This window comes from Tachysurus fulvidraco, chromosome 23 (genome assembly GCF_022655615.1).
Source record: "Tachysurus fulvidraco isolate hzauxx_2018 chromosome 23, HZAU_PFXX_2.0, whole genome shotgun sequence".
Lineage (NCBI taxonomy): Eukaryota > Metazoa > Chordata > Actinopteri > Siluriformes > Bagridae > Tachysurus > Tachysurus fulvidraco.
Window position 1 is genome coordinate 9,573,937 of NC_062540.1, and position 27,191 is coordinate 9,601,127.

The 27,191-nt window shown below is 40.2% G+C and overlaps 2 protein-coding genes across 14 annotated transcripts in view; both read left to right on the top strand.

The window, feature by feature from the left end:
• The window catches only part of arhgap46b (Rho GTPase activating protein 46b), a 77,357-nt gene extending 70,992 nt beyond the window's left edge, over positions 1 to 6,365 (top strand). For all 6 annotated transcript variants that reach the window (XM_047806883.1, XM_047806884.1, XM_047806885.1 and 3 more), the window contains 4 exons: positions 214 to 413; positions 2,288 to 2,379; positions 2,484 to 2,653; positions 3,872 to 6,365. In XM_047806883.1, coding sequence (XP_047662839.1) covers positions 214 to 413; positions 2,288 to 2,379; positions 2,484 to 2,653; positions 3,872 to 4,066 — 657 coding nt within the window. In that variant the 3' untranslated portion in view covers positions 4,067 to 6,365. The remainder of the gene's footprint in view (positions 1 to 213; positions 414 to 2,287; positions 2,380 to 2,483; positions 2,654 to 3,871) is intronic.
• Positions 6,366 to 10,800: 4,435 nt separating this feature from the next.
• On the top strand, positions 10,801 to 26,107 carry phf20b (PHD finger protein 20, b). Of its 8 annotated transcripts, none has more exons than XM_027145076.2 (19): positions 10,801 to 10,960; positions 13,247 to 13,349; positions 14,492 to 14,684; positions 14,782 to 14,866; positions 15,184 to 15,260; positions 15,376 to 15,796; positions 16,497 to 16,595; positions 16,712 to 16,852; positions 16,965 to 17,024; positions 17,671 to 17,934; positions 18,110 to 18,277; positions 18,404 to 18,490; positions 19,413 to 19,544; positions 19,805 to 19,983; positions 22,315 to 22,414; positions 22,671 to 22,866; positions 23,001 to 23,331; positions 23,662 to 23,878; positions 24,403 to 26,107. In XM_027145076.2, exons 2-19 carry the CDS (start codon positions 13,267 to 13,269, stop codon positions 24,546 to 24,548), a joined length of 2,979 nt encoding a protein of 992 aa, XP_027000877.1. In that variant the 5' UTR covers positions 10,801 to 10,960; positions 13,247 to 13,266; the 3' UTR covers positions 24,549 to 26,107. The 8 variants fall into 8 exon arrangements, with proteins under 8 accessions (XP_027000877.1, XP_027000879.1, XP_027000878.1 ...); XM_027145078.2 differs by having other exon boundaries at positions 19,805 to 19,914; XM_027145077.2 differs by having other exon boundaries at positions 14,492 to 14,663.
• Positions 26,108 to 27,191: the final 1,084 nt, after the last annotated feature.

Consider the following 27,191-nt stretch of genomic DNA (forward strand, 5'->3'; position numbering starts at 1 on the left):
GTTATGTTATCATGCTACCAAGAAGTGGCTTCTCAAACATAACAGAATTTCCAACCGGTCCATCATATACAAATCTTCGTCCTTGTGAAAAGAAGTCTGTATGCATCATGTCCAGAATCTTAATTTTAACAGGTTGTCTTCAAATGTGACACTTGCCTCTGTATTCTTGGCTCATCCTTCAGTCTCTCTCTCTCTCTCTCTCTCTCTCTCAAGGGTCTGAGGAAACCTACCCTGGATGAGATTGATCACGGTAGGAACGCCATTGTGACACCCTCACTATTCGGAAGCGCTCTGGAAGAGATCATGGAGAGGCAGAGTCAGCGGTTCCCTCTGAGGAGGCTGCCCTGGGTGCAGGTGCAACTTTCTCAATGTGTCCTGGCACTCGGTGGAGCGCAGACAGAGGGTATATTCAGGTAAGACACAATAAAGAGAGACTTAAGAGGGACAAACATATCACACATAAGACTCCTTTGTAGTGTTGTCTGTAGCAAGCTACCATCCCCTCGCTCACATGACACGTCTCTTCAATCGACTACCAACCACATGCTTCCTCCGAGCCACGTGATGCCTGCCAACCTGTCTCTCTCATTGTCCACCCTCTGAGGAAATAGAGAGTAATGCCATCGCTTTCACCCCACCAGGTTTTCTTCCTAGGCTCCAGGCCATGCATGCCTGTAGCATCATAGGAAATCAAGCTCATATTCTGTCAAAGTTAAGGTACATGCTTTTCATTTTTAAGCAGCCCTGAAAGCCAAAAGTAAAGTCAATTGGCACGCCTTTACCTAATGATAGTGTACGTCTTTGGTTTGAAGAGACATAGATAGACTTGGACTTGAATATTTTTGTCAGGAGGAGTGGAATGCGTGGATGGGAATGCAGGGAGTTCAGATGTGAACTTTCCTTCCAAAAACATTTTCTTCCTAACATCATGAACAATTACCTACCTTGTTAGCAACTATTTCCAGCTACCAAAATGAGCTGCTAAGTTACAGACATTTACTTTTCCACTCCTACACTGCCTGAGGCAATACAACACAAATACCAACTGTTTCAGAAAGAAAAAGAATTGTATCGATACAAAACACATATATTAAGATGTTAAGTTTTTTACTCATATTGGATAAAACACAGAGATGCTGCCAAGACCAAAGGTAATTAGCTGCACAGCTCACAATAATCAAGTAATAGGGTGAGCACATGTCTCAGGTTACTGCTAACAGTAAACTAGTAAACTTGAAACAGCAGCAGAGGAAATTATCATACCAAACTGTTATTGTGACACTGATGATAATACAACGCTCCTAAAACACCGCCTGTCTCAGATTGGGAGGGATGTCACTTTCCAAAACACAGACGCTTGAGAAGAGATGTCATTACGTCTCCTCTGCAAATGTCTAGTCGAGTAATCACAACAACTAAACGAGTGTGTGTCCTCTCCTGGAAGAGACAGCTCTCTGTTATGTGTTGTAAAGTTTTCACACATGCTCCAAATCCCCGGTCACTGGGTGGTCCCTACAGGAGCCGTTTATCCAATCCGACCACCATTTGTTTAACATTTCTCTTAACAAATAGAAAAACTGTTCATTTGTGGTCAGCTGATCCGTATTCCAAAAGCCAGTGCCTCAGTGCGATTTGCCTCAATAAAGCGGAACAGATGTGATAGCACCAGCTTTATTCAGGGCTGTGATGGAGATATGAACACATGGATTAGATTTACTCCGTGTTTATCAGACAGGGAGAGAGAAGCCGTGGGATCAGTTTTTCCTCTCATTTGACATTGAGCGCAGGACTGTGGACATATGAAGCTAAACAAGACAAACACATTCTTTCCATCACTTGTTCCTTTTTTTTTTAATAACCTTTTTCCTGACACCCGTCACCTGTGCACGTCCTGTCAGGAAATCTGTCGCTCACCATTTGTTTGTCATCTGCTGTTTTTAATAATGTCCAGATTTAAAGGTTTATTTGCTTCAGAGCCTCTGTGTGTTATTAATGTAGCACTCTTTCCTGCTCAATCAACACACACACACTCATACACACAGATAAAACCTCTCTGAGGTTTAAATTTGATGGAAAAGGCTGAAAAGCATGTAGCATATTATTGTGTTCAGATTCGGATAAATATAGTCCACTGCTTTCTGTAAATCACTTTGAGAGCCACGGCTGTGAACTAGCAACAGTTCTTTGGATTCATTTCACTCATGAGACAGAATAATGACCATAACATTAACAGTGCTGAGGGGTGTGTTACTGACTCTGTTATCGGTCGTGTGTTTTAATGTTGCAGAGTCCCAGGAGACATAGATGAAGTGAATGCCCTCAAATTACAGGTGGACCAGTGGAAAATTCCAGAAAATCTCTCTGACCCTAACGTCCCTGGTAAGTGCGGCATCATGGCTCACATTCAGAGGTTTTTATTTGATGACAGTTTTTTTTTAATGTGATGGACAAGCCTGTGATCTTTCTCTTTGTCTTTCTCTCAGCGTCACTATTAAAGCTGTGGTACAGGGAGTTGGAGGAGCCTGTGATTCCACAGAGTTTTTATATGCAGTGTATCAGTCACTATGAGGATGCTGAAGCAGCCATCAGCGTAGTGCAGGCTTTACCAGAGCTCAACAGACTGGTACTGTGTTACTTCATCCATTTCTTACAGGTAACACACACACACACACACACACACACACACACACACACACACACACACACACACACACACACACACAGAGGCCTAAATAAAGAATACTTAGGTTGAAGTTATAAATAAATGTTTGATTTGCTGATTTCATTCTCTTTAGAGAACATTTTACTTGCTTGGAAGACGTCTCTAGTGTCAGAGCTTTGTTAAAGAGATAAAGCTCTAACTTTTTTTTCCAACACAGAAAAGACACAGTTGCACAGTAACATGAGAAACTGCATTATTTAGACATATTATCTTTAAGAGAGAAAACAGGCCAGTAAGGACTCTTAATAACTGCTAGAATTTAAGTGATAACAAGAACTAAATTGTTTTTCACATGTTCCAAAGCATTAAACCTAACAAAGGCTTAAAGGTTAACATGTTTGTCTCATACCTCCAGGGTTGGGAGTTGATTCCTGCCCCTGCTCCGTGTGCACAAAGTTTGCATATTCTCTCCGTGCTTAAGATTCTCCAGTTTCTTTCCCATGTACAAAGCCATGCGTCATAGGCAGATTGGTGTCTCTGAATTGTTTGAAATAGACTCCAGGATCCCTGGAATTCTATGTAGGATAAATGGTACAGAAAATAGATGGATGGACAGGTTTTGATTTAAAACAGTAAAACACTTTATAGTTAAATAATCAACATCAGGGTTTTAAAAGCATTGTTTGAGGTCACAACAGCACAGACATTATTTTTTTTTTCATCTGGCAAGCAAAAAGTCTCACCAGGGCAAAACAGCTATAAACACTTTTAAGTGGCTGGAGCTTTGCACCTTCACCCCTCTGTAGACTTATACATTACACATTCACACACAATGTAATGTAATCTTTACTGGAACTCATTGAAGTAGTCTTCTCAGGTTGCAGATAATAAACCTCTGCCCAAACCATGTGATGCTCACTTCAGATGTCACAGGGTTTCAGTCCCAACATTTTTTAAAGCATGTCTGCATTTACAAAGTCCTAAATGGAAACATCCAACTAGTGAAAATGATCATAAAAACCTTTTTTGAATGTAAAGATTGGGTTCATGTCTATCACTAAGATCTCTAAATCTGTTATTATTGTTGCTTTTCTTTTTATTATCATAATGATAATTGGACAGATGACATTTTCTGATTTTATTTTAATTAATCAATTGCAGTTTATTTTCAATAAATAAAAAAACTCTTCTTGTGACATTTCCTTTCAGGTTTTTGCACAACCAGTGAACGTAAGCAAGACTAAGATGGATGTGAACAATCTGGCCATGGTGATGGCACCCAACTGCCTGCGGTGCCAGTCAGATGATCCCCGCATAATATTCGAGAACACACGCAAAGAAATGTCTTTTCTCCGAATCCTCATAGTGCATCTGGACACCAGCTTCATCACGGACATGGTGTAATTTTTAAGCAGTGAAATTTGCCTCCTTGCTTATCTGTGTGCCCATGGGTGTCTCTTTCTTTACAGGGTTTAGTTCTATGGCATTGTTGCCTATTAGCTGTTATGCTGTTTGGCCATGTCGGTGCTTTATAACTCTGAGAAAAGAATAAAGAAAGACATGCTGAGGTCTTGAAGAAAGTGATGAATAACATCATTTAGTTATCAAACTTCTTAGCTAAAACCTAAAATATGAGTCACCAGCAGGTGACTCACTGATTCACTGAATACCAGCATTCATTGCAGGTTTTTGCCTGTTTGACGTGAATCGACTCAGAATCATTTTGAGTGATGCTTTGTAGCAAATGCCACTGTAGCGTCTGAATTGATTCAGATATAAATCCTTTTGACTGGCAGACACTGTGGCATATCTACAGAAATCAGACTGTTAACATATGAACCCAAATGTTCAGGGACCTACAGCTCTTGGTATTATTGCTAATAGTTCTGCGCTTTCATTAAGTTGGGTTTTTGGACCTTTTTCTTTTTTGCAAGATTATCTGGGCAATGTTCCTCAGTGGATTTTTAATTTAATATGGTTTGAGTGTGTTAAATATTTAATGGATACTAATTTCTATGTTTTGGATTGTATGAGCCTCTCTTAGATGGTCTGCAAAGTCTTTAAAAAAAAATCGGTCTCATGCTGTGTCTACAGTGTGCACTGCTCATGTTGATGTGTGTCTGAAAGAAAGATCTGTTAGCTCCGTTGTGGCCTGCTGACTTTAAACCTGGTCCCTGTAGTTGACAGTGTGTGTGTGTGTGTGTGTGTGTGTGTGTGTGTGTGTGTGTGTGTGTGTGTGTGTGTGTGTGTGTGTGTGTGTGTGTGTGTGTGTGTGTGTGTGTGTGTGTGTGTGTGTGTTAGATTGCTTTCTGAAAGGTCATCCTTCCATAATCAAAAGCTCATGGCATGGACAGTGCTTCAAAACAAACTCTCTTTTATTTCATCTCCTTCAGAGAATTGACACTCCATCATTTGATGTAGTACATGCTATTTTTATCCATCATGTGTGTCACCAGGAAGGCACGGAGGAATATTCACTGCATTCGAGCAATCCAGACCATACAGCTAGACAATATACAGTATTTAGCTCAGGGATTATAAAGAGCGTTAATATACACAGCCCTGACTCTGCAGAGTTTAGAGTTAGTGATTCGAAGTGACCAGACATGTGTTGAAAACATTTTCACTCATGCATCAGCTTTCACCAGTCCTTAAACCCTCAAGCCTTGAAGATTAAATCACAACTCAATCCACAGATGATGTGGATGACTGCAAAATGTATTTTTACTTTGGTATTTTCCATAAGACGGAGCAATTTCATATCTCAGATGTGTGGTTTTAAAGACATAGCCAGGTCCCAGGCTGTAGTATATTTAGCTCTGTGGTCAGACTTTGGGGTTTAGCACCACGCATGGGAGCGTTTTGGCTCTTGATTTTGGAACAAGACAATTTTTGACCGCACACACAGCACACCCTGACTTCTGTTTTTATTAAGATGTAGGCCCCAAATAATACATCAAGCAAAAACAGTCAAGCATGAGTAGCTGCTTGTTATGACCCCTTTCCACAGCCGCGTGTGCCACACTGGCCCGATAGCACACATCACACACATCTCTAATAAATTTGTCCATGACTGGAGCGAGCTAGTAGGAGTCCTTGTGCCATAGCAGATGCACTTCAGTGCATTTCTTCTCATCTTCCATGTCAGTCAACACAAGTCAATCAACCTGACTGGAAACCAGTTGATAAAGCTTGAGAATCTTCACACTTGCCTAAACAGCAAGTCCATGCCACTGATATTTCTCTGGTATTCTGTAAATATGATTGTATGTTTCACGTTCTATGTATGTTTACCCCTTAATTTATCCCTTTTCAATCAAACATCGCTACATCTATGAGGATATACTTTATCTTTTCAGTCTGTTCAGAGTTCTGTCATATAGCGTTCACCCCCCCCCCTTTATATATAATCCTGTAGATGATTGTGTTGAATAGTGAACGGAATTGTAGCAGAATACAGCCACACCGATTCTGTGTGTGTTGTCAGCCTCCACTATGCTCCTGTATTGCACTTACCTGCGTGTCCTCCCTCTCTGCGCCTCTCAGTGATGCTTGCAGGGACTAACGACCTCTGACTCGAATTGTAAATATTTCTTTTTTTTTGCTGTGATCCTCTGACGGGCCTGCTAGAAAATAAAGACGGATGGCAAGCATTTAATTTCTGTTGTTTCAGAAAGAAATAAAGTTTGTAAATTTGCAGAAATGTGAGTCGTTTTTTTCTATTTCTTCACCAGATTGTAGAAATGTCTTCAGTTTTGAGACAATTTGACAGAAATATTATATAGAAATGGGTTTAGAAACACACATTAACATTCATTTTTAACTCTCAATTCTAACGCCATTTATTTTTAAACATATGGGGCGCTGTCCACTTACAAACCACCAAGCTTTCTCTAGCACAGTGCAGAAGATTGCAGACATGACAGCGGAACTGATAACCTTCAGTCTGGTGTTTAAAACGATCGTATGTCAAGCTCAAGGTACAATTAGTACAATTACAAAAAAAAACAACAATTGGACGGATTAAAGAATAAGGAACAAATTTTCCTATTGATGGCTCAATCACAGGTACTTCAGATATTAAATAACTTCACTATTTATATAAAAAATATAAACAAACATATATGAAAATATATTATATTTTAATATAAACACTGCTTTACTATCACTGCCTCACTTTAACCACAGCTTTCTCAGGTAGTTCCATATCCTGATTTAGCCCATAAGATGGATAAAAATAAACTCTTCTAGCAAGACTGAAGGGAAAAAAGATCTTGAATTACATTTAAATGACCACATCGAAAAGAAAAGAGCAATGTCTCCCTTTGCTGGTTAACTGATGAAGTCACATCTTAGGTCTCTCAGGGGGCGGGGCGTAGGAATGAAGGGAAGGAATGCGCATGAAATGTTCTCTTAGGCTAGAATTACAATCAGACTTCACGTTTCAGTCATTTAATTGGTGTAAATGACACCGTTCAAAGAACAGAAAATACTAGTTTCTACTAATAATACTAGTTTTATACATATCTACTGCAGTCCACCTCATCAGATAATGATGTTACTGGGTTTGATTGGTTTCACCCACAGTAAAATGGGACTAGTGATCCCATGGTATCAGTATTATATAGTTGAAGTATACACAGTTAAAGGAACTAAAAAAGGAACAACTGAAGGAACCAAAAAATTCTAAAATAAATAAATAAATAAATCCTCAGGAGTGATTTAGAGATGATTAAGCAACATTTATCTTAATGGGTAAACAGAGTAAATGGTATTTTTGGCTAAAAAAATATATTTTGAACATAAGGATTATCTATTCAAGATAAAGCATGAGATGTTCAATCAGACAGCATGCAAGGCTGTCCAGTAATAGTGTCATAACAGCAGGTATAAAGGCACTGCTGTATGACTCCTTGGTATGTTTTTTTGGCTGAAACTTATGTAGCTTCCTGCTGGATGCCTGAGAAACTAAAACAATACAGACTGCTTTCCAGCATGTTGTTAAGTGCCCACTAAATACTTCTCATGCAAGTCCACAACCTCTCCAAAATTAGAGATGGGGTCAGTGAGGATTCGTTGTTCCTGGTGGTCTTTTGCCATGGCTTTTGTTTTGACCACATTCTTTGTTTCTCACTATACTGTACTCAAAACCGCTACTGAGCACAAATCTTAGTTTATACAGGAAAACTAAGAACAGGAAAGGAGGGAGGATTGCCCCCTGTGGAGTCTTGTGCCACTCACCACCTGACCCCACACTGTTTCACAAATGCTATAGTGTTTCACTATAGGTAGTCAGTGATGCAGAGAATTATAGTAGTATATCCTTCTTCTTTTTAACTAAATTCACTGGACAAGTGAAAAAATAAAAGAATGTGCTACATATATAATTGCCAAATGAGATGGGCTAAAGCCAGCCTATTTAGGGTGTTTATCATGTGATTTGTGAGGACTGAGTGGTCTGTAGTTGCTCATAGCTAAGATAGATAGATAGATAGATAGATAGAGAGAGAGAGAGAGAGAGAGAGAGAGAGAGAGAGAGAGAGAGAGAGAGAGAGAGAGAGAGAGAGAGAGATTGATAACATGCAATTTACAGTTTATATACAATTTTGTGGGCCTGCTGGCCTGTTGTTTCTAATTGTGTCTCTAATTTAACTTAGTGCTAAGTGTGTAATGTGATAAATTATGCAACATCTTCCCAATGAGAGAGACCACACAGATCTAACTGTACATCTAACTAAAGATGTTAAGTGCTACTGCTTCAGTAGGTTTAATGGATAATATATGGTTTAAAAAGAGAGAGTGGTCTAAGTGGTACCTGTTTTGAGAACAGTGGGTGGAGTAGGAGCCTGGAGCTTGAGGAGGTACTCCACCTTATCCTAGAGAGCCTTTTGAGCATTTCTAGAAGCTTTACTCTTCTGTACTTCAAGCTGCTTGATGAGCCCTTCTTTTTTTTCTGTAAGACCAGAGAAAAACAACTTTATGAAAAAAAATGTTTATATTCCTTCCAACTGCCATTCGATTTATCTTCATTATCTGTTCCTCATAGATGTATTATCAAGGGACTTTCACAGCTAATGTTATTTGGCCCTGAATCTGTTCAGCTCTTTGATAAACATTTGGCCCAAATTAAGCAAAGAACATAGTTCATTTCGATTTATTTCAAATAAATCTTTGTCTAAACACAGCCAAGTCTGGAAATATCTTTCCTAACAATTTATCAGCAGCAGTCGAGGAAGCAAATTTCCTTATTGCAGTAATCATTCATTGCTATTCACAGCAATCCAACATCTGTGTTTAAGTCACACATCTGTTTATTATCTGCATTGTTTTCTCCTCAAACTTACATTTAATTGATCAAACTTTAAAATGAGCCTACTATACAACATGCTTATCTAATAGGACCCTTAAGTTTTAATTACAATTGTTTGTAATTGTTGGCATTATAAAGTGAAGTCAGCACTGTGTGAGTGTACATCAGCTCATTCGTACCTGTTTAGTATTATTGTTTAGTATTTACTCACCAGGTAGAGCTTTTATAGAAGCTGTAGAAGGAGCATCCAGAAGAAGAGGATACATGTGTACAGTGACATGTGGTAGGTTTCACCAGAGGAAAGCACAATAGATATAAAAGCGGATGAATAATTGGAGCAATTTAATGAACACAAGGTAATGTGAACACAGGGCTGTATAAGTGGTTACTTAGACTTCTGGTCCACCTGCTGGCTCCCATAATTTTGAAAATAGGTATGCAAAAGTCACTGCTTGGCTTTTGAGCAAGGCCTTTAACCCTCAACTGCTCAGATGTATAAAATGAGATAAAATTTAAATTGCTCTAGATAAGGGTGTCTGCCAAAATGATTTAAATAAAAATGTAAATGGCCATTCTCCTCTGATCTCACTCATCAACAAGGTGTTTCAGCATGCAAACTGTTTCATGTTTTGTAATAGGCCAGCCAGAAGCATTACTGCTAAGTGTAAATATTTTCTACAATACTGTATATATCATAAATGATCTCATAAATGTTATTTCAGTGTCCTCATTTTTTTTTTTCACCTACAGCTCTCAGCTCACATTTCTGCGATCAGCCCCAAGCCTAGACTGGAGTATAACAGAAATGGTAATGTGAGAGATATGGGTTACAATAACACAATAGTAAATAATATATGAATTTATTTCTTATAAAAAGAATTGATCATTTCACCACAAACTAAATTTTATGCATTTACAAAATAGTTTACTTTCTATCAAGAATGCATACATAAAGAGGCAGCGACAATAAATAGTCATGTAGGTTAGCTTTTTACTTGCAAGTATTTACTTGTGAATACTGTCTTGTAAATCTCCAAGAGGTTAGTGAATGAATAAGAGGAGGATAGTAATGAAGAACTGTGTGTACTAATAAGTGTAATCAACGTAATGTGAGATATTAATGTAATGCCGTTTGGCCGCAAGATGTCGCTATAATGCAATGTCACTAACACAGACTGAACCGTTAGAGACAGGCAGCTCCGAAAACAGTGGGGAAAAAAAGTAGATGATAAGACAACAGAATCTTTAAAATTCAGCCAGAAATAGGCAAAAAAAAAAAAAAAAAGTACTCATTATCCCTAATTCAACATTAATACCTAAAAAGAATTAGAACATCTTGTACACAATATTCACGAGCTTTGATTCATCTACACCTATAATAATATATAATACACTAATAATAATAATAATAATAATAATAATAATAATAATAATAATAATAATAACAAGAACAACAACAATAATATCAATAATAGTAATAACAATATTAATATTATATTAAAATAACAATAATAACAACAGTAACAACAACAACAACAATAATAATAATAACAATAATAATAATAATAATAATAATAATAATAATGGTATAAGTGATAAATATAACGTTTGTTATAGCAGTTTGAACTGATTTGTGTGTTTGGTTAAAACAAAATTTAAATAAATTATAAAATAAGACATTAAGCAAATCTAGAATACGATTGTTGTACATTAAAAAGCGTTCCATAAATTTAAAATGTAAACAAAGAGAAACATTGACCCTTCCTTCGACGGAAATTCGTTAAAACGGTCAAACAAAGATATAGAGGGAAATGGTCTCTACTGCGCATGCGCAGACGAGCGCCGTCTGGTGAGCACCGGCCCTGATCGCCGGAGAAAACAAACTGCGCGGATAACAGAGACTCGTCCACACAGCACGCGGTGCACAGACACACCGCGCACACCGGGGGTTTACTGCACCGGGGACAACACAAAACCGTCTAAGGAAGGTAAGTGGTGTGTTTACGTTATAGGGGGTTATATGAGAGGGTGTGTGACGATGATGATGAAGAAGAAACTTGTGTTCAGTAACATGTGTTCCGATGCGCTCTGAGTGTTTTACACTACAAGCTGTTTGAGTGAGTGTTTTGACACACAGTGCTGTGAGCTGCAGACAGAAACGCGCGCTGAGCTGCGTGACACTGAGACACGACCTTAGGATAAAGTTGATGTTTGTGTTCATTACTGCAGCCCCGTGCACTGACGACTAGGCCGAAAGGAGGCCGCTTACAGATGACTAGATGACGGACAGGCGGTTCAGCCAATCAGCGTACAGGATTTCGCAAACGTCAGACAATTCGACCAATCAGCGTTTGCTGTAACCGTGCGCGTCGCCAGGGCCGAATGAACAATGTAAACCGTCTAAAACTGGCGAACTTAACAAGATCTCGGAACGAAACGCTTAACTAATTCTGCTTCTTTTCCAGATAGTTTACGCCTGTATAACGTGGTGTTTATGCGGTCGGTGTGTGTGATTTTACATGTGTATCAAAGCTACATGCGCTCGCGCTACGTTCACGCGCAACGTTGCGCCCACGTTTTTACACTCAGGAAAAGTTTAAAGCACGTATTTTGGTTTGTGGCGTCATGCAGCAAGCTGTTCGGTCATCTTATGAGCTTAATGTTGTTCACACGTGATTAGTTACAGAGAAAGCGCGCGTTAGTGTCGGACTTTGTGCGCGTGCTCTGACACGCAGGTAAACAGGAGGAAACGTGTCGCGCGCCATTTGCGTCACGCCGATGTTTTCCTTCTGCCCTCAGAATGAGACGCTGTTTTAAGCCAGACTTATTGTGGCTCGGTTTAAAATGAGTTTGGAGACAAGTATACAGTGATTTTTATGGTTTGTGCTCATTGTAAACATCTCTGTCCTGCTTCAGCGTGACCGACCGCCTCGCTCTGGGGCTGGAGTCACGTGACAACCGAGAGCGTCTCTGATTGGACAGAATCTGGGGAGGCATTTCTAAAATAAAATCACAACCACATTGAAGCTTTCATTATCAGCAGGATTTAAATGGACGAGACGTGCAGGGTCAGAAAAACAGCTGGCTGTTTATTACAAGTATAGAACACTTACAAACGTTATGTTCAGAGAATTAACCTGGCTACTAAAAGTGATCATGTGATTGGTATCTATTACACGTTTGTGTGTGGGGGGGTTTGTGTTTTGTGTGTGTGTGTGTGTGTGTGTGTGTGTGTGTGTGTGTGTGTGTGTGTGTGTGTTGTGAACAGTACCATTACCATTGCCTTCTATTACTAAGTTGCAAATAGCAAGCCAAGACTTAAACTTTTAGAGTCAAGAAAAGCTTGAATTGTTATAAAATAAATAAAACAATAGAGCTAAAAAAAAAAGCCAGTGCTTTTGCATCCTTATGAATGAGTTAGTGTGCTATTTATGCTCCATAGCCCACTTGTGCATTTTGCAATTCTTTGGATCATAGAAAGCAGAAAGATATTTCCAGCTATAAGGTTATTTAAACCTTATGCACTTCCTCTGCCTGACTCCTTATTGGGCGTCCGCACTATCACTGCATGTATCCAGCCACTGTGTCATGAATGAATCATGTTATATTGCTGAAGCAGGCTTTGGTGTCCAGCAGCACTGCCTTCCTGTCTTTGACTCTAATTAATTTTACAGTAACAGATTTTGGCTATTCACCCTTATTGAGAGATGGAATGAAGGGTTTTTTTGAGGAAAATGGCTGAAATGTGGTTTTGCCACTAGAGGGTGCACAAGGGCCCAGTTTTCCTTTGTGTCTTGTGTCCTGTCTTAATGACTTCAACCAAACTTTTTTACTAAATATTCAGTTTATTATTTATGTTCCATGTTCCCTAAATGTGGAGCTTATAATGATCAAAAAGAGAGTCTTCAAATAAAATATTGAACTGCTTTTTTTCTTGTTTGTTTGTTTTAACCAGAATAATTTGAATCTCCTGGATTTAGTGTAGCTATACACTGTAGTTACACATTGCCAGGGGTGCTGTTATTAAAAGTCCATGCATTAAAAAATGTTTTTTTTTTTTTTTTTTTTTTTGTAAACTATTTAAATTCAGGTGTAGAGTTAGTTGTATTATCAAATGTGGCATGTTTTACTTGTATGTTCTGGATGAAGGCATTTGTTTGTGTGTAAATATGTGGATTCAGGTGTGTGAGTACAAGAATGTGGGTATTGACACCAGCTCAATTTAAAATGATATATGAAACCGTGCATAGCTGATGTCTTATTGTTTTCTGAAGGTTGGTGAGAAGCACACAGCATGACTAAGACGCCTCCTCACAGGCGAGGGATCACGTTTGAGGTGGGGGCGGCTTTGGAGGCCCGGGACAGTCTGAAGAACTGGTCAGTGTTTCTTTCTCTTTCATTTCATTCTCCTTCTGACTTGGCAGCCTCTGCTTTCACTCCGTTAGAAGCCTCAAGCCAAACACAGCTGCAAAGGCTCTTTGGTTTGTTCAGCATTCTGCACCACCAGCATAACCCCTAGCTTCTAGTCCTGAGTCTGTTTTCATTCAGGGAAATGTGAATGTGTGTTTTAAAGGATTCACACAGAAAGGGAAAGATCATGTACAAATCTTTATCAGCAAACAGCCACAAATAGAAAGATAAGCATTTGATATTCTAACTAACTTACTCTATTTATGTATTACTTGGCTGGATAGATGTGGGACATTCAGAAATCAGTTCCAGACATGTTATTAAAGAATATATAACTGTTGTTTTATTATTAGAACAGTAGATACTGCTTTGTAGGGTTGGTCGGGAATTTTTAGTTTAATTACAATATGAAAAACCTTATCTAGTATCTGTCACAATGATAGCCATACTGTGTCTATCGAATACTAGTTATCAAGCTAACAGGAATTAGAAGGAGGCGTAGCTACCCAGCTAGCGGCACCTTTAATAGCTAGCTACCAGGCTAACAAAATCACAACCACTTAAAGATTGATGCCTTCAAAATAGAAGAAATCTTTGCCTTTATTTGAAGTTGTTTTTGTTGATCTTATTGTATACTACTATTACCACCTTTTCTCCAGAGTTGTCAGCTTTAATGCTAATTGTAGCTGCTACTATTCACTAGTTTGGTTTATATGAATAGTGAAGAAAATAGTTCCTTTCAAATTTTGTCAACTGTGGGTTATGCAGATTTTTTTGTTAGAATTATGCAGTAGTATTAATTCTTTTTCATTTAACATTCAATTTTTTTAAGTACATAGTTAGCATGTGAAATCCCAGACAAAGCTAGTTAGCTGGCTAATAACAGAGCTTACTAAGTTTAGAAAACAAAACCCAGCCAAAATGTGAACTAACATCACCAAACTAAATTAAGGTCTTTATAGATCGTCCAGATGATCATATTAACAGCTAAACAGATTTAGCTAGTTAGCTGATTATCATTTAAAAAAAGTTGCATCGCTGTGTGGAAACACTGATATGATGCCTGTTAGTCTAATATAAAATCACTGTTTTCTATATTAAATGATTAGGTATGCTGCCAGCATTGAGAAGATTGACTACGAGGATGAGAAGGTTCTGATTCATTACAGACAGTGGAGTCATCGCTATGACGAGTGGTTCGACTGGAGCAGCCCTTACCTACGACCTGTGGAACGAATCCAGCTGAGGAGGCAGGGCCTGCAGGAGCACAACATGGCCCCGGTGACTGCTCAATCTCGAAAAGAAAGTCATTTAAGACCTATACATGTAAAATGAGGGCTTTATTTCATAATACTGCACAATATTTTACTTATTGTGTGTGTTTCTCTTCCCCTCCCAGGGTTTTCAAATCAACCAGAAGGTTTTAGCCAGCTGGTCAGATTGTCGCTACTATCCAGCTAAGATCCTCTCCTGTGATAAAGACGGTCAGTTAGTGTGGATGTAATTCTGCTATGGTCTGTCCTGATCATGAACGGACAACTGATTCAGTCGCCATTTAACATAGATGCTTTGGGGAAGAAAGTGACATTAAATAATACTTGAGCTACCTAGCTAGGATAACACGTGCTAAATAAATGATTATTTTTTTCTTAAAACAAGCTTTTAATGTAGTACATTGATTTGTCCTTAACAAACTCATCCTATATAAATATAAATGAATTATTGTTCTTGTACTGCAACTGATGTCTACTGCCTGTTTCTACTTTATTAACCTTAATAGTGTGCTATTTTTGTCTTTCAGATTTTTACACAGTGAAGTTTTTTGATGGCGTTGTTAAGACTGTGAAAGGGATGAAGATTAAGCCTTTCAGAAAAGAGGTAGGAATCCAGAACTTTGTCAGTCAGAATAATACAGAATGAATTCATTGAGTATTTTGGATAAATATCTTTGCATTAACGTTTTGCTCAAATCTCGTATCTTTGCAATTGGCAGAACACGAGCAACAAGCCTGGGCAGCCGAGCCGAAAGCGGACAGCAGGGAAAAACTGTAAGACCAAAGAGAACGGAAGAAACCGACAGGACGGCGAGACCGAATCAGAGGAAGAAGACTCAAAAGGGACAGAGAAGTGTGGAAAGCTTCAGGACACCCTGCTGGCCAAAACGGAGCTGCCAGAGATGGCGAACGGACACCAAGCTGCCGAGGAGAAGCCGTCCAACGAAGAGCTGAAGACGGAAACACAGGAGAACGGAGGAGGGGAAGTGATGGAGATGGACAAAGGAGGAGACGAGGAGAAAGTCAGCGGGACACTTCACAACGGCGCCCATGAGAGCTGTGGAGAGGAACAAGAGAAAGAAGAGCAAGAAAAAGAGGCCACTCTCGGTCAGAACAGGAAAAGAGGCAAAGTAATGGAAGGTACGAATGAGCTGATGTACACTCACACAGTGCTGACTTCACTTTATAATGATGTTTTTGTGTAAAAATGCCTCGAGTTTAAGACTCATTGCAAAGTTGCAAGCACGGGATTCTTCTGTTAAACTACTACGAGAGAAGACGCGTTTACTACTGTGTTGTGACCTCACACAGCAGAAAAATTGGTGGTAATTTCATACACCATACCATACATAGTGCCAAGCTCCTCCGAATATCATGGACTGATTTATGGGTTTTGTAGTTTAATTTTTAAGCCGGAAGATGCTTGTGGGTGTGGGGGTGGGGGTATTACACACAAAAGCTTGTTGGATATCGTTCAGCCCAGATGAGTAAGTGCCAAATCCAATGTGTCAAGCAGAGCTAGGCAAGGACCTGCAATACAACGAACACTCCAGCAACATAGTCTATAGTCTGAGTCCCAATTTGTAGAGGAGATCTTTTAAATATTAGCGAAATGCTAAATTCTAAGATTCTAAGACTTCTCATAGTTGGTAGGAAGGAAAACCCAGGGTGTGCTTGACTGAAACGTGTCATTTTTTTAATTTATTTTTTGTTCGTCTACTAAGTCAGCTTTTAGTAGGTCGGCTCCACGGCTGCATTTCCACATGCAGATTTTAGCAGGTCTTGTGTTTTTTTTGTTGAGTCATGCTGACAACGTCATTGGCTTGTGTGCCTCGCACAGGGAAAGACACAGATCAGGCCAGCGTTCCAGAGCTGAGGAAAAGACGTGCGTCCACGGGACAAACTCCTCCTTCCAAGAGGAGCAGAGCAAATACTACAGGTCCATACATGAAGTCTCTCTCTCTCTGCTCTCATCCAGCCACAATTAATCCACTGTCAATATAAAGGACTTAACCTTAAAAATAAATCTTACTGAATTGTTTTTCACTGCTACAGACAGAAACAATCGATCCCAGGTTAGACAGGCTAGATCAGATTCTGTACCAGAAAGCTTCAGCGATAAAGATGGTCTCTGCAAGACGGGTCTTCTGGAGAATCCCAAGCCTATCGCACAGACAGCGTCTTCTCCTGATCTCGGTACGTCATTTCTGTTCTCTAACTTCTAAATGACCAGAATGCTTACATTTCATCTTTATGCAGTTCCAGTATTGAAAATTCACTAAATTTACTTGATGCTTGTTTTCCACAGCCACGCTGCTGCAAAGACAAGTCCACCTCCCAACCACCAATAAGTACAGCAGGGAACCATGTGAGTGGATCTCTCTAGCCTTCTCTCTCTCTCTGCTCTGTCAAAACAATGCTTATGTTTCACATGAACGCCGTAGGTACCAATCATTGTGAGCTGTGTATGCTGGCGCACAACATCTATTTACCTTCACGGTACTTGTAATCCCAACTCCAGCTTACGTGTGTATCAGCTGCTGGGGTCAACATTTACCCTGAGGCACGACTCGCATGTTTTGTTGCTATGGTAATTATGTTAGCAGAGGATTTGCACTGCATCCCCTGCGCACATGTGCTTATTAAAGGGAAAGCTAGAAGGACTCATTTCGGGTCACATCGGTGTGAAGCACTTTTGTGCAGAAGCTCTTCAACAAAATACTAGTATGAAGAGCTGAAATCTGCAGTGTTTCCCAAATAAAGTGGCAGATTGGTCGTTCGATATGAGCACTGAGTTGTTACTGAGGAATGTTTGTTTTTGTTTTTTGTTTTTTTTTAAATACGCATCACAGTTTGACTTTGCAATCACATCCACCTTCCTTACTGCTGTAAATGTTATTTATTTATTTATTTTAATGAATGCCGTGTCGTTCCGGTATAATAGAAGTAAGTCTAGGTGAGAACCGTGACATGGTTACACATCCACTCACATGTCTAATAACGTCTTCCCACAGTGTACAGGGTCATCAAGAACCAGCCGCCGCCCATCCTCTCCATCGAACTGGACCATAACCCGTTTAAGTGCCAGGTGCCAGGCTGCAGCAAGTCGTTCCGCAAGGCGTCTCTGCTGCACTATCACATGAAGTATTACCACTCTGAGAGCGAGCTGTGCTCTTCACACAGCACCCACACACACACCGCCGAACCTCAGGCCCAGGATAGCCACACACACCCCTCTGAGACTCCACGCAGACGCCGCACCGTTTCTGCCTCACAAGGTACGCACTCAGTGTGGGTTACTGTGAGGGTTGGGATGGTTTCAACAAGGCATAAGGATTTTTCAAATTGTATTATTTCTAAACAAGGAATGCTTACTAATATAAAATCGTGTCTCTCTTTTATATTTAATCGTGTGTGTGTGTGTGTCTTATTCTGTCTCTCTCTTGTACACAGACACTCCGTCCCCACTAAGCGACAGTAAATCCAGTCACACCCCGTCACCCCATACTGCGAACGGTGTGCATCGTCAGCGCAGCTCCTCCCACTGCGAGAGGAGCAAAGAGAACCAGCACACCAACCGCACGCTCCATGACGACAGAGACTGGGTCACCATGGAAACAGGTATAGGAGTGCAACCCCCTCTTCACATCTGCTGCTGTACATGAAATACTCCTGCTATGAATGAAAGCTTTTAAAGCTTAGATTATTAACAATTTATAAATTTCTTTTTTTGTGTGTGTGGAATAGAACGAGAGAAAAGGAGAGATAAGAAGCAGAGGGACTTCTGCATCAAGCCTAAGAAGAAGAAAAAGAAGAAAAAGAGGTCCAAGTCAGGTAAGACATGTGGACACGTGGCTTTATCTCTCCATTGTGTTCATGTGCTCTTTTTTTGGGTACAGATCTATTGAATGCGCACACGCACACACACACACATCTGAGTCATACTGTGCCTGCTGTCTCTAAGCATGTTTATTTCATTTGTATTCAGTGGCTGTGTTTGAAATGTGCCTACATGCTATATGTTAGTCCATCATTAAGCTGCATCAGCATGTAGTGTACGCTGATCTATTGATTAGTTCTAATAATATAGGCTGTGACAATCACTGGGATTGATCAGCATCAGCCATGCACATTAACACAAGGCACTATTACAGGTAGCGGTCACTTAGCTGTAGCCACATTTTTGGAAATTCGGCTTAAGCAAAACTCACTTCAGGTGTCTCCTAAAATAGTTTTGCTCGCATGCTGCTTTTAGTGTGAATCTTATTTTAGTGTGAATCTAATGGTCGTGGCTCTTTTTTTTTTTTTTTTTTTTTCCTCTACCTTCCCTCTTTTTGTGAAACGTTGTTTGTCTTGCTCTTTATTGCTGCTGGTGTCACCTGCTCTGATCATGAGTTGGGAAATGACTGCAACTCCTCTGGATGGTTTTAATCATGCAGTTTGTTAGTAGTACAGAGGTGAAGAGCACTGTAGTGTCGGGATGCTTCCTCCTTCTAACTTCTCTAACTTCATAAACCGTGTTCCTGTAACTTGCCTCAAAGCCTTTTGTTGAGTTCTTTACACGTTCTAAGCATTAGCGTCTTGTATATGCTGCTCAGAGATGAGAGATGAGCATCACATGTTAATTCCTCATGATTGGGAGGCACCACTCTGTGTGTGTGTGTGTTTGTGGCTGTGTGTGTAGAGGTAGGTGTTAAGTGTGTGTCCTGTATGTCCTAACACACTGTCTGGCCTCTGCTCTCCCTTCTTCTGACAGACTCACACAGCAGTGATAAGAGCAATGGCTTTAGCTCGTACCCCTGCAATCCAAATCTGTCCCTCAAATTGCCCCTCTCCCACAAACACCGCTCGCACGCCGCACACTTCCCCGAACCAGAGCTTGATGATGGTGGGTATAAAGCACAGGGGTCTGTTTATGACCAGGCTTTCTCTCTGCTTCCTAGTCTGCTTTTTAGTCTGTCTGATTTTACACTTTTCTCTTGTCCTTTGTACAGTTGTGGCTTTTCTGTCTGGTTCACCACATCACTCACGTACACTATTTCCCCCCCGACTTGCTGTGTGTGTGTGTGTGTGTTTGAATGTGTTTGAGAGGTCGAGTGAATAGTTTTTCCAACATTTTCTCTTCATCTCTGGTTTCCTGTGCTGCAGGTGAAGACAGTGGCAGTGACTGGTCAACAGACAGCCCTCTGTGGAGCGAGGAGGAGTCGGAGACGGGGCTCGATCTGAACACGCCTTTCTCTGAGCAGGGGGTGGAGACGGTGGGTCATGACTCAGAGATAGTGCGCTGTGTGTGCGAGGTGCAGGAGGAGAACGACTTCATGATCCAGGTGGGCTTGCTTTGCCCAAAACAGAGCGTTGTTCTAGATTAGAGTCAACTTTTGTACACAGGAGAGAGTCCTAAGTGGACCTTCGTGGCTCATTGTCATGACTGAGGTGTATGTTCTGTGGAAGAAAACCGGCTTCTCTCCTCCCGCCATCCCTTTTCAGAAAAGTCATGCCAGTCTCTCTTGTTTATGACTCCACCCCTTACTTAGGCAGTGGGGTCATAAAACTTTTATCGTTCATCATTCCATCCAACATTGTCAAGAACAAATAGAACGTAAATTGGTATAGCAGGAATAGTGAGGAGCAGATAAGGAACATGGTCAAAATTACAGTAAAGAAGAAAAAAGACTCAGATATTTTTTCCTGTTTGTCACACAGAAATGTTGCTTACATATTCATGTTCTCAAACTCAAGATCCGTTAAGCGGTTCAATGTCGGATTCAGACGAACTCATGCTTGTCCTCAGATGAACTGCCTGTTCGTTTTGGCTTTGATCCTCACATCCTCATGGTATATTTAAATGGCGTTTGACTTATTAGTAGCAATACTTGTCAGCCGAGGAGGCTTCCTTGTTGGCATTGTCGTCTTTGCGTGTCATACTTCTCGTCGCTTGATTGGTCAGCTCAGTGGGGCAAGTGAGATATTGCCACGGAGAACTGTGAGGTAGTTACAATACAAAAAATCATCATTTTAGTGATGAAGTGAGAAATAACAGAGTTGTGCCATATATAAACAGGGAACACTTGTTGTGATCTCTTCCTCACAATAGATATGGTAAATATTGTCAAATGCAACAATTGTTTAAGTTAGATCAGTTGTTAGCTTGCTAGCTAGTCCGTAGACACAAACCGTAACAATTAGTGGAACTGTAACCGCTTTCCTCGGCCTCCTTATTTTCATGGATACTGAAAACCCTCCACACAGCAGTTTTATATCATATTTATTGTAATAATTAAAGTAATAATTACAAACCTGGGTGATTTATGTAATAATGACCAAACTATCTGTGGAATGTTCTTCCTACTATAAAAGTAACGCTAGGTTTTTATATCACTACCTAATAAAGCTGTTATTACAAATATTTTTGGTACAGAGACTTCAGGAAGGGCTATTTTCTGTCAAATCAAAACCGAGCATGGGCTTTTTTTTAGCATGGGAGTTAAAAATAAAGTATAGGCATGATTAAACATGCTTGACAGGAAAGTGATGCTTCTGGGGCTCCTCCTTCAGTGACCGTTCTGATGAGGCACAAAGCAATGAGGTATTCATACTGCGTAGAGAACATTATGTCTAATGATGCTGTGTACATCGTTACAACCCAAATGTTTGTGGACACTTGACCAACCCATTCCATACTGAGTCTCCTCTTTGTTGCTGTAATAAACTCCATTATTCTGAGTGCATTATATTCAGTTTTGGAGCGTGGCTGTGGGTGTTTGTGCCCCTTCAGCAGCAAGAGCATTAGTAAAGTCAGCCAAGAATCCTGTTGTGCAGTTCTCGTCCCGTGCATCCCAGAGGTGTTCAGAGGGGTCGAGGTAGGTCATGCTTGTTTGTTTTTTTTTTTATCCACTGCTTTTTTTTTGTCTCTTGTCATATTGGCCCTGGACTTCTGCAACACAATTCGTCCTTTGCAAATGGTCCAAAATGCAGCTGTATGACCAAGTTCTCCCACACCCACCACCCTACTGCTGCACACTTCACTGGTTTCCAGTAGCTGCACACATCAGTTTCATAACACTGATGCTTGCCTACACACACATGGACCAGCTTCCTCTTTCCTTAAAGCTCTTATCACTCCTCATACTGCCAATCGCTCCCTCAGAGCTACCAACACTGCTCCACTGGTTCCACCATCTCTCACGGTAAGAGGTAGGTATACAGCAAGACTCTATTCTGTTCTAGCACAGAGGTGGTGGAATAAACTTCCTCCAGATGTCTGGTCTTCAAAACAACTGAGTCTTCAAACGGCATGAAGACCAACCTCTTCCTGAAACACTTATTTTTCCTCAAAATAGAGTTTTAGACTGATGGTATCATAAGTCTGTGGCCTAGTGAACCAGTGTTGATGTGTTCATCGCCTTCAAAGCACTTTTGTATATCTCCCTGAATAAGGGCGTCTTCCAATTGTCACGGTCAGGTGTCCACATACTTTTGGCTATATAGCGTATACTATAGATTTACCCAGGGTACTTTTTTATTCTTCCTGGGGAAAAAAAAAATCATCTTTGAGTAAAAGTAATTTACATAATTGCTCTACACATGCATGTGTATTGAAGAGACTGAGGTTTTAGCGTGTCCAAGTAGTAACTTTTGCCTTTTGATTTCTCTTTCAGTGTGATGAGTGTTTATGCTGGCAGCATGGCACGTGCATGGGCCTGTATGAGGACAGTGTCCCTGACACCTACAGCTGCTACATCTGCAGGGACCCACCTGGTGAGCTTAATCTCCAATTCCAGAAATCTTACAGTGACAGCCATGAAACCAGTTTTGTTCCACTACTACCTGTCCAGTGGTGCATCACTAAATGTATTATTTATGCTTGGGATGGACCTTAGCTATCTAATTGCAAACCACCTTTCAGTTTTGTCAAACATTTCTGGCTTATCTGTAATGAAGCATGATTAATGGAAGCGATCGCGTTTATAATCACGATCGACTCGTTCGTCTTGTTTTAAAATTCTGTGTTTAGCTCAGAGACAGAGTCAGCGCTACTGGTACGATAAGGACTGGCTCAGCAGCGGTCACATGTACGGCCTGCCCTTCTTAGAAGAAAACTACTCTCATCAGAACGGCAAGAAAATGGCAGCCACCCACCAGCTCCTGGGCGACGTTCATCGTGTGTTTGAAGTGCTTAACGGCCTCCAGCTCAAAATGAGCATACTGCAGTAGGTTTATTTGTTTATTTAAAATTTACCAGTTGTACAAGGAATTTTTCCTGACTGTCACATGAACAAAAACCGGTTGGGACTGAGGGCTCACTTTTCCCTTTGTAATGTAACCCGTATTGTTTGTCTGACAGGGCTCAGGCTCACCCGGACCTGAAACTGTGGCGACAGCCCTGGAAGCCCTCAGATGGCAGTCTCAGGAAGGGGGCGGTGCATTCCGGCATGACCACGCCCTCTCCACCGTCCCCTCGCGCAGCAGACTATATCGATGCAGAGCAGGTCAATTCCAAACAGCCCGTGCCTCCAGCCTGCTCTTTCCAGACGTCTTACATCAGCAGCGAGCACTGCTACCAAAAGCCACACACGTATTATCCTGCGCTGGAGCAGCGACTGGTGGTGGAGACGCGCAGCACAGAGGAGCTTCTGGAGCTCGAGACTCGCAAACTGCAGCTGACCAATGCTAAGGTGATCAGTGTACTATTGTTGATGCGTTAGGTTAGATCTGTTTATCTGTTCAAGAGCAAGCAAGAAAACGTCAATTCCTAACCTGTTCTGTTGCCAGGGATTAGACAAAATCAATGAGAATCAAATGAGAATCAAAATGAGTGAAACTAAACTAAATGAGCCCTGAACACATTATGTGTAGCCCTTTTTCAGCTTTTAACCTTTCTACTGCTTGCTGCTTCAGCGTCTCACATAAAGAATCGTAAAAGCAGTTTTATTTCTCTGCCGATTTGTGATTGAGATGATGATTTGCCCAGTGTGAACTAATTCAAACCTGATTTACATTGTTAGGAGTTAGAGTGTCGCATGAAGCTGCTGGCGGCCGAAAGAGAGAATAGCTGTGTGGCCCAGATTAAGGAAGAGGAACCTGACCCAGTGACCTGTGACTCCAAACCTGACCCTGACCTCTTGCTACACCAGCAGTGGCAGCTGAACCTGCTGGAGCACATTGAGGCTGTGCAGGATGAAGTCAGCCACAGGATGGACCTCATAGAGAGGGAGCTGGATGGTGAGAACTGTGTTTCTGTTCAGTTACAGTCATAGCTTTTATCAATCTGTGGTAGAAATACTAGCTTTTTGTTGAAGACCATGTGACTTAAAAAGACAAAACTGCACAGCAAGATGCTTTTATGACATAAATTTCCATGAATCATTTTGTATATTAATTCTTTGCCCCAGCCTCATGAGGAATAAAGAAAATGCTGAATTTTTTATCATAAACAATGAAAGTTTTTTATTATTATTATTTTATTATTTATTTATTTATTGAAGTTTAATATTGTAAAGCTGAATTTATTTATTCGAGGTTCACCACATGCTAAAATAAAAATAAATAGCTTGTTTATTCAGTCAAAATTTCTGGGGGAATTTCTGTTCCAGGCACTAAAACAAAATGAGTTCTGTAAATAAAGTTGTCCAAAATGCTGCCTTTTTTGTTTTTTAAAACTCATTTTGTGTGTGTGGAAATGCTGTTATTATTTAATATACATCCTGATGAATGAAACCTCACTGTTGTCTGTGTTCCTTGCTCAGTTTTAGAAAGTTGGCTGGATTACACAGGTGAACTGGAGCCTCCAGAGCCTCTGGCGCGTCTCCCGCAGCTTAAACACCGCATCAGACAGCTACTGACGGACCTGGGAACAGTGCAGAAGATTGCATTGTGCTCCTCGTCCACATGAGGGAGGCAGAGCGCACAGATCTCAGAAACCTGCACGAGAGGAGAGGTGGAAGATGAAAAGATGACTTGAACTCAAACTCAAGCAGAAGTGGTATTAGTGCTCTGGGGAGAACTGCGAGCCAAAACAAACCAACCCATGACAGAAACAAGAAGAAATAAATTACTTGAATGTTTAATATGTTAAAAGATTTGAATGTACTTCAGGGTTGTGGTTCAAGTTTGGGCATCAACTATGCCTCGAGTTTTCTTTTTTTGTTGGAAGAACTACAATGTTTATGGCATTACATGCAAGGGAAATTATTTGGAGTATGAAACTTTTTAAGCACTTAAATTTGTTAATTACCATCGTAAAGTTCTGTTTTTGTTTTGGTTATTTGGTTGATTTTCTCCACTTTGTTGCTAATGTTATGCAAAACCACCTTTTCATACATGAACTGTTTGAATATCTGACCTCTTCAAATGAAGAGCCTCTGAGGCAGTGACTGGTTTTGTAGCTGTTTAAAGTAAACATGGAAATGTTTAAAGGAACATATATTTTAATCTTAAAGTACTTGCATCTTGCTTTTATATTTGTATTAAATAGACAATGTAAATTGCCTATATGTAAACTTTAATTCATAGTTCAGGTTGTTTTGTTCTTTTCCCTTTGATCGAAACTGTAATGTTCTTTACCGTGACTGAGTCTTCATTCATAATAACAATAATAATGATGATGATGATGATAATAATTTACCTTTTATACCTTGTACATTCTGCATTACCGTTCCTCTCATGTCTGCCTCGGTTTTGGAAATAATTGCTTGTTTGTTTCCTTTGCGTGCAAATGTTGTCCCTGTAACATATACATATTCAACAAGCACAAAAATGGTATTTTAATTTTTTTTTTTAACCCACAAGCTCTTACAGTATACTGTGCTGTTATTTCTCTTCTGTCCCCCCCCCTTTCTGTTTTTGTGGCACTTTTTGCCTTTTTAACTTATTGTAATTCAAATTAAGTTATTGATTTATTTTTTTTTAAATATAAAATAACCCCACACTCCGTGTGTAAGAGTCTGTAGACTGAGTTGTGGCCAATGCGTGCACGTGTGTGAAGGGAGCAGATGGGTCCACAGTGTGTGTTCAGTGTGCTCATGCCCATTGCTAGTTCATGTCTTTCATCAAAAGTGTTTCATTCGGAATTCAATTAACCTGTTATTCCAGAAAGGCACTTTAAAATGTCTACGTTTTTCAAGTCCTAATATTTTCCTAAACTTTCTTCTTTTCTTTGTGTAGTCAGTGACCTGTATGCGACCTGTTCTCTGTACTTTCACTTTGCTGTGCATTGTGTTGCGTGTCTGCCCTCTTGCATCAACAGTCACTGGAAGTGATCAGACATGATTATTTTTATAAGTCTTTTTTTTATTTTTTATTTTTATTATAAGTGCTTTGTGGCATCAGAGTACTTCTGGACTTCTCAATTTAAAAATCCCTTCTCCAAACTGCCATGGAAACGGGAGAAATTATTTGTGGAGCATATTAATGCATTAGCTTCAGCCAAGAAAAATAAAAAAATAAAAAACCTTTCAGTTCAGCTTTTATAACTGGTGCATGTGCTGTTGGGGGTGTGTGTTTGTGTCTGTCTGTAATGTAAACCGAAATGCCTTGTTGATGAGAGACAGGAGAAAACGGCCGGCCTGGTTTAAGCTCACAGAAAGGTTAACTCGAATATCAGTATCTCAAAAGGCATCTCAGTATCTAGAACATATTGATCCATTAGGCAGATGGACAACAACAGATCACCACTTCAGGTTCCACTTCTGTGAGACAAGAACAAAAAAGCTACATACACAGTATTAATAGTGTGTCGGTGTGTGTGTCTGTCTATATAGGAGTAGGTGGTTTTTGATAAATGTATATAATAGTGTGCAGAAATTAAAAATCTACAAATGTTATTTTAGAAATATTTGAATCTACTATATATACTGTATATATATATACAATATATGTAGTTTGAGCAACAACTACAGACAGTAATTTGTGCTACAGTAGTTTGAGCTACAGACAGTACTCTGAGCTACAGCTACAGACAGTAGTTTGAGTAGTTTCACTGCAAAACTCAACCAGCTCCGTCAGGCCAAAGTGAATGCTTACAGAAATGGGGATAGAGTCTTGTACAAACAGGCCAAATACACACTGGAAAAGGAGATTAGAGTTGCAAATAGGATTTATTCTGAAAAACTACAAATTCAGATTTCCTTAACGACTCAGCTTCATTGTGGAAAGGTCTGAAAGCCATCACCAACTACACGACACCATCCCACAGCACTGTGATGAATCAACTGGCAGACAACCTGAACGAGTTTTATTGCAGGTTTGAAAAAGCCCAATTCACACCTCCTGGAACCCCCGACTCCGCCACACCAAAAATTCAGTTCAGTGAAGATGATCAAGAGAAGAAAGGCACCAGGCCCAGACAGCGTTTCACCAGCCTGTCTGAAATCCTGTGCCGATCAACTGGCCCCCATCTTCACACGGATCTTCGACAGACCACTGGAGCTGTGTGAAGTCCCCTCATGCTTCAAAAGCTCCACCATCATTCCTGTCCCAAAGAAATCCAAAATGACCGGACTAAATGACTTTAGACCTGTGGCTCTGTCTGTGGCCA